General features: G+C 44.3%; 1 protein-coding gene across 3 annotated transcripts in view; it reads right to left on the reverse strand.

Annotated features, from left to right (window-relative positions):
- cspg5a (chondroitin sulfate proteoglycan 5a) overlaps positions 1 to 1,352 on the reverse strand; it is a 28,812-nt gene extending 27,460 nt beyond the window's left edge. For all 3 annotated transcript variants that reach the window (XM_029504795.1, XM_029504794.1, XM_029504793.1), the window contains exon 1: positions 945 to 1,352. In XM_029504795.1, coding sequence (XP_029360655.1) covers positions 945 to 1,041 — 97 coding nt within the window. In that variant the 5' untranslated portion in view covers positions 1,042 to 1,352. The remainder of the gene's footprint in view (positions 1 to 944) is intronic.
- Positions 1,353 to 7,424: the final 6,072 nt, after the last annotated feature.

Here is a 7,424-nt window from a genome sequence, read left to right on the forward strand (position 1 = left end):
ACCTTCTCCTCCAAAGATGGCTTTTGCTGGTTGTGTAAATTAATTGATAATCAGTCTGAACAGTTTTTACGGAGATTCAGCCCCTCATCTTTCTTTCTGCAGCCAAATATTCCAGCTGCCTTCTTAATAATAATAATAATAATAATAATAATAATAATAATAATAATAATAATAATAATAATAATAATAATCAAACATGGCAGACTGAATCAACCTGCTACAGAAAAATATCCAGATTATTTGATGGTGACATTTTCTTTCCTCTTTTAAAAACCTGCCACACTAAAAAAAAAATAAATGATGTATATTAAATATTTTTTAAATAAATGTTTATGATTTTTACTGTCAGTTGGATTTGTCTGTCTCCTGCCGACACAAAGACACTAACAGTGTTTACTGTCTGTCTGTATCAGAATGTCCGTTCGGATCATGAATTCATGAATTACCCCCCCCCCCCCCCACAAACCCCTAATCCTGCCTTTGTGTAGCTCCAGTCCGCCTCCAGGGACCCGGACCCGGACTGTCACTGTCACAGAGTCCATAAAGGATCCATGTCTTCATTCTGCACGCCAATAAAACGTCCATCAGTCCTGATATCTCGTCTTTAATCCCCCCATTTTTTCCACACACTCATTTATTGTCTAATCTTTACTGTGACCTCATTTTGGGCTTTCTGTCCTGCGGTGGATACTCAGGCTGTTAGGGAGAGACAATCCGGATCAGATGGGAGAATTCCTGACAATTCCTGCAGCGGAATTTGGGAATTTATGCGTTAAAATAAAATTAGCAGCTGATCGGGACTTCCTCACCCACAATCCGAGGCTCACTGACCTGCTTTCTGCTGCCCGGGGTGGTTGGAGGTTCCGGGAGTCACCGCTGCAGCTGCTGCTGCACGGTGTGCACGGTGTGCACGGTTAAATACCCCGCTGAGGGCAGTTTCTTACCGTGCACGGCCGCCGGGATCAAGTGCAGAGCCAGGACGCACGACAGCAGCGTCGGAGTCCAGCATCCCGGACAGGTGCCCGAGTCCTTCCTCTGCATCCTGGATGGTCGGGGTGGGGGGGGGGGGTAGGGAGGGAGAGGGGGGAGGGGGGGTCTAAAGTCCCTGTCTAACTGAAGGCAGCAGAGTGAAAGAAGTAATCCGGACAGGAGGCGCGTCGCTCGGCTGCAGGTCTACACTCCAGCCCGCTCCATAGCCGCCTGGTGTCCGCTGCTGCTCACGCTCCGCTCGGCTCCGCACTGAGGAGAGCTACGGCTCCATCGCTCCACACAGAGGGAGGGGTGAGGTGGAGGAGGCGGGGGGAGGAGGGGGAGGAGGCCTGGCTCGGCTCGGCTCGGTTTGGTTTGCTTTGGCTCGGAAAGGTTCGGCGCTTTGGGCACTTCAGTGGAGCGCGCTCGGCAGCCTTCTCTTCGTCTTCATCATCCTCATCTGGGGAGGGACAGACTGTTTATGCCCCCTCCTCCTCCTCCTCTTCATCCCTCCTCCCCTCTGCTCCCCCTCCCCTTCCTCTCTCCAGCCTTCCTAAAACTTTTCCGACTGTTTTGTCCTTCAGAGCTTCCTCACTTTCTCCTTCTTCCAAAACTTGAACCTACTTTTCCTTTTTCCTTCCTTTCCTTCCTTTTAATGTCACTTCCTCCTTTACTTCCTTAACCTGCCTGCCTCCTTCTGTTCTCTCCAACTTCTTCCTTCTGACCTCCTTCCATTTTCTGCTCTAAATGCTTCCTTCTTTTCCACTTTTCTTTCCTTCCTTGCTTCCTCTCTTCCATCCTTTTCCTCCCTTCTTCCTCACCTGCTTCACACATTTTAAACCTTCCTTCCCTCTCTCCACATCTGTCTTCCCCAAAATATTCCAGATGTCTCTCCTTCTCCTCCGCTCTAAAAACCATTTTCCTTTTTTTTTAATTTCCATTTGAAATTTCACAACTTTTTTGTCGTCTCTCTTCCTCAGTTTTCCTCCTTTCAGTTAAACCTTTTCCTCCCATATTTCCTGTCGTGTCGTCCACCTTCCATTTTTCCTAAAACTGTGCTGCTCCTCCTCCTCCTCTCTGAAAGCTTTCCATCATGTGCTATTCATCTGAGAGTGTTGGAGACACTTTGGACACGTCTCTGTTTGTCCATCTGAGAGTGTTGGAGACACTTTGGACACGTCTCTGTTTGTCCATCTGAGAGTGTTGGAGACACTTTGGACACGTCTCTGTTTGTTGTTCTTGTTGTTGTTGTTTGATGGAGTTTAACTTCTCTCCATCTTTGAGAAGGAAAAAAAAAACAAGCAGCTTAGTTTAATGGTGCGACACAGAGGAGCAAACAAAAGGGGGTGGAGGGGGGGGGGCATGGTGGGAGGGTGTCTAGATGAAAGAGGGTGCACATGGGGGGGCTGTTTGAGGGGTAAATGTGGGGGAGCACGGTGATGAATGCCCAAAGGCCCCCCGGGGTAAAAATGGTGGTGGTGGGGGTCGAGGACATTCTTCCACAAACACACAATAGCATAAAGGAAGAGAGAGAGCGAGGCCGGGCGACAGAGGATGTTTTGTGTGTCTGCTGCAGTTTGTTGTTTGTGTACTTGTACACACAGAGGAAGCAAATATATCAATCTACATATTTAAAAACCCAGAAGGGCTCAGCGGACTGTGGGAAGTCAGTCCGTGTCTCTAAATAATATTAAAAACTTCCTGTTCAAACAGCCACCCCCATAAAAAAAACAAAACTGCATGAACTTTCCTGATTTTCCATCAAAAAACAGGAATCCAAAGTTGAGTTTATAAAATATTCAAAAGAAATTCAAAAATAAAATGACTTCTGTCTGACTTGCAGCTTAAAAATTTAGCTCAGCTCAAATTTAGAACATTTTCACATTTAACAGTTTAATCCGTCACTGGAATTATTGTGGAACACGTCTCAAATAAACATCAGATTCAGATGTGACTTTGGGTCTCTTATTGTGGTTGGACCCCCCCACAGGGAGTACGGGGGGGCATCCTGTATGATTCAGGGTCATGTGCTGTTGTTGTTGATATCAGTGAAGACCAAAAGCTTCACTGATATCAAATCGGGGCCAGAACTCATCAACACAGATTAAGGCCGTTCCATCTCACTGGTTCACCCCTAAAAACACGACCCCCCCACGGCCCTGCAGTGCTGGGGAAGTAAATTATGATATCACACTCTGAGTTTATTAACAGCCCCCCCGGCTCAGCTCATCTCCTCGGGCAGCTCTCTGCTCTCATTTTAAAGCAACATAATAAAAAATCCTTTCCAATAAAGTTGAGCAAACAGAGAAAAACCGTGTGATCCGTCAGTCAGGACGCCGTTTCTGATTTATTACATCTGAAATAATGTGAATTCGTTTTTAAAGTCCCCATCGCAGGTTTAAAAAGAAGAAAACTGTTGGTGGTCCTTAAAGCTGGACTGACAGTCAGACCTGAGGTGCTTTCATGACCTGGATCAGGTCTCATTAGTTAATGAGCACTTCAGCAGCCGAACATCTGGAGATCAGACGCTCCGTTTTAATGTGCTGGTGACCACGTCAGACCTGCTGACCCGGACTCCTTTCTTTTGCTGTTCTGTTTTTATTTGCCTGTTTATTCATCAGTTAGTGTGCCGCCTTTTCAGCTTTTGGTTGATTGGAACATATTCGGAGGAGAAGCTGAAGAGTTTGTATTGATATTTCATAAACACAGTAAATCTCACTCACTAAAGGCTGTTGGTCATTTTCAGATTTGAGGTCAGAGGTCATAGACTTTTAAGGAGGATCTTTGGTTTTGAAATTATTAAATTATGTAGCCAGATTATTTTGATCACTCACCATGTCGTATTCACAGCTTCCAGAGTACAGAACATGGACCCAAGATCAGCTGTGGACACCTGAACGGGACGTGAACCAGCATCAAATCAAATCAAAGGAGGAAATCAGCTTCAGAGACCAAAACAGGAGTCTTCGGGGCGGACTGCAGGCTTTGGCAAGAAACACAAACAGAAGCTTTTATTTAAGGATCAGCATCAGCTTCAATTTCCTGCTTTGGAAAGGAGAATTTGGTCTAATGGAGGATCAGGAATCTGATTTAGGACACTGAAGAGCAAGGAAGCAGACAGAAAAGGAGACACAAGAGGAAGGAAAGGATGAGGACAAAGAGGAAAGGAAGGGAGGAGGCTCCTTCACCCTCAAGTCCCCGTGGTGTTGACAACTGCTGGCCTACTTTAGGCTTCTCCATTTTTTATGACTTTCGCACACACACAAACACACCAATGAGGTGCCAGCCCCAGAAACACACAACCTGAGAGTTAAATCAGTGTTTTTCCAAATCACCACGTTGGAAACAGACGTTCTCTGAGTCAGTTAGATATTCTAGTGGAAACAGACTCACATGTGCAGAACGAGCTGCAGCCCGGCAGGGTGAAGAAAGAAAGACAGGAGGCCTTCATTGCAGGTTTGAGACTCCTTCTGCCACATGAACTGCAAAACAAAAGTAAAAAAAAAGAAAGAAAAAGATGTAAGATGAGAATAAAAGATGAGCAGGATCAGGTGGAGCTGTTAGAAGTCTGTGAAGGTAATTTAGAACATTTTAATGAAGATGGTGTCACAACAAGAAGAAGACGAATAATCATGCTGTGACCATCTTTATGTATCCTCAGTGACACTGAAAACCGTTTACTGAGCTAATCAATCAGAGTAAGAAGAGACATTTTCCCATAGACTTCAATACAATCTGACTTCTTGCCTTTGGACAGAGTGCAGGTTCACTTTCCATTAAAATACGTCGTCTGATATCTTAAAAAAAAAAAAAGAGTAACTGATAAAAAAAACTAAGCAGCTAATAAACAATATTTCTGAGCTGGCAGTTCTCGAAGCAGGAAGCATGTTGGATGTTTAAATGTTCAGACAGACCGCTGAAATCTTTTTTTTAAAATCAGATTAACTGGCTGCTGAAACGTCACCTGCCACCAAAACTCCCATAATCCACCTTGATGCTGCGGGCGTTTGGTAACTGTCATGCACCAACACTGGGCGCCACGGGCTCATCCTCTGTAACTATGGAGACATCGCTATAGCAACAGTCTCCTCCGACAAAAGAGCAAGCACCTGCAGCAAACACACACACACACACACACACACACACACACACACTTGGAGACTAAGCCGTTCACAATTTCTGGAAACCACCAAATTCAGATGTGAAGTTTATGAACAGAGGGGATTAAAAAAAAAACATTTTATTCATTTAGCATCTTAATATTTTAATAATTCGTAGTTTCCTAATTGCTGAGAGAAAAAACACACTTAAGAGTTTAATGACCTCCATTTGGTCTTTGGATCTGTCCAGAATCTGGACCGGAAGGACAGCAGGACAGAATCCAGGAGAAGAACGGCTGAGCTGTGAAATGTAAAGCTCATCGGGGTGGCAGATACAGTGCAGATGTGTGAGGCTGGGGGGGCTGTTAATTATGAAACATCCTGGGGAACACGTGTGTTCATATGAGAACACACACTGACTGAAGGAGGTGAATATATACATACAAATAAATATATTTTATATCGCAGCAACAGTGGGGGTTCAAAGTGTAAAGAAAAGAAATGACCACAGCAACACACGTCAACACAAACATGCACAACCTGGCTGTGAACTGAAAGAAGGGAACAGGAAACCGGCAGCTGAATCATCACACACAGTGTGTGTGCGTTTTGTGACATCTGTCCAGTTAATTAACTCGTCTCTCAGCTACGAGGTGGATCTTTTCTCTTCTTTCATCAGCAGCTCGTTTGGCAGAACGTCTGCAGACTTCAGTCGGACTTTTTATCCTTTAAGATCGTCCAACCAGAGCTCAGTTGGTGAAATCAACGAGGGGCGGATCGGGTCTCTGCTGCTTTTTAAATCCAGTGTTCCTTTAAACCGTCGTCCACCGAACCTCGGCCCGAAGCTTCGTCCTCTTCGGGGTCATTGTCTCTGCAGGAAGACGACAGTGATCAGAATGCCCTGACTCACATGTTCTCTACACAACTACACAACATCTGGACACGAGACCGCGGTTTATCTTTCTTCTTCACTCTGGATGATAAATCTAATACAGAAATCCATTTGGCCCGATGACAGCTCAGATTTGAGGCCTCAGTATGTTTCATACGGAATAAAAAAGGTTTTTAAAATGTGTCCAGATGAACGTGGAGATGAGACGCACACAGTCATCCCACCATTTCCTTTTTTCTGACACCAACAGCAAAACTCCTCAAACTGAGACCAAGCTGAATGAATCAGCAGCATCAGAGACGGACATCCTGCAGCTGGAAGGTCAAAGTTTGACCTCGTGTGTCAAGTAAAAAAAAAAAAATACAAAAACAAACATACTGTCAGATATTTTCATCGGAGCGTCAGCAAAATGGAAATCTGTGAGTTTTTGTGTTTGGTGGAAAGAGCTGATCCATCCAGGACGGCAGCAGCTCAGATCCAGACGGAGGACTGGACGGGGGCCCGTTTGCATTCCTGCTTGTGTGCAAAATAATCAAACACACATTCCTCATGACAACTTAAGACCCCCCCACACACACATTTGATCAAATTCAAGTTGTTTTTTTTTTTTGTTTTTACTGTGAAAGACAGAAATGCAAATCATCTTTATCTGTTTGAGAGCAACAAACAATTTTCCATCATCGTTCCATTCTGACAAAAACAAAGTTCAGTTTTCAGAAAGTATTTTTCTTCAGATTTAAACTTAAACAGGCAGACAGCTCAGTTCAACATCCGAGTCTCAGTGACACTTCCTCCTTTCTGCGTGTTCTCGATTTGACCTTCAGTTTTCCAGATCGGAGCTGAACTGGAGTCAGACTGATTTGGAACTGAAATCCTGAAGCAGCTGATGAAAAGAAGCTTCATGAACAGAATCATATTTTCTGCTGAGCTTCGGGCATTAAGCCCCCCAGTAATCACCGTCCGGCCCCCCCACCCCTCTCAGTAACATCCTCATGGTCAATCTGCTGGACACAGAAATCCCCCTCTCGCCAGATTACAGCAACGACCAACTGGGATTAGTTTTAAATTGACACAGGACACGTGCACACACACACACACACACCAGAAAATTAGACCAAAAAAAAAAAAAACCAAACAGACCAAAGAACACGATCGTCATCACGTGTCCCTGAAGACGGACAGCTGATCACAGCTATGAGGCTGCAGCAGCAGAAAACACTGATGTGAGACTGTTGGTCCATATTAACATCAAATCTGTCATTAATGTGACATTTCCCAAAAACCTTCCTACGAATCTCCACTGGTTTGGTTAGTTCTAAATAAATACACACATTTACAAAACATTTATCTGACCTGAAATAACATGGATGGATGGAAGAAATATTCATTTTTACTTCAATAAAAACACCCAAAAAAAAGTCCTGTAGTGAAAATATCACTTTGATCAGTTAAAATGTTGAAGT

Source organism: Echeneis naucrates, chromosome 6, assembly GCF_900963305.1.
Source record: "Echeneis naucrates chromosome 6, fEcheNa1.1, whole genome shotgun sequence".
In the NCBI taxonomy this organism is placed as follows: Eukaryota; Metazoa; Chordata; class Actinopteri; order Carangiformes; family Echeneidae; genus Echeneis; species Echeneis naucrates.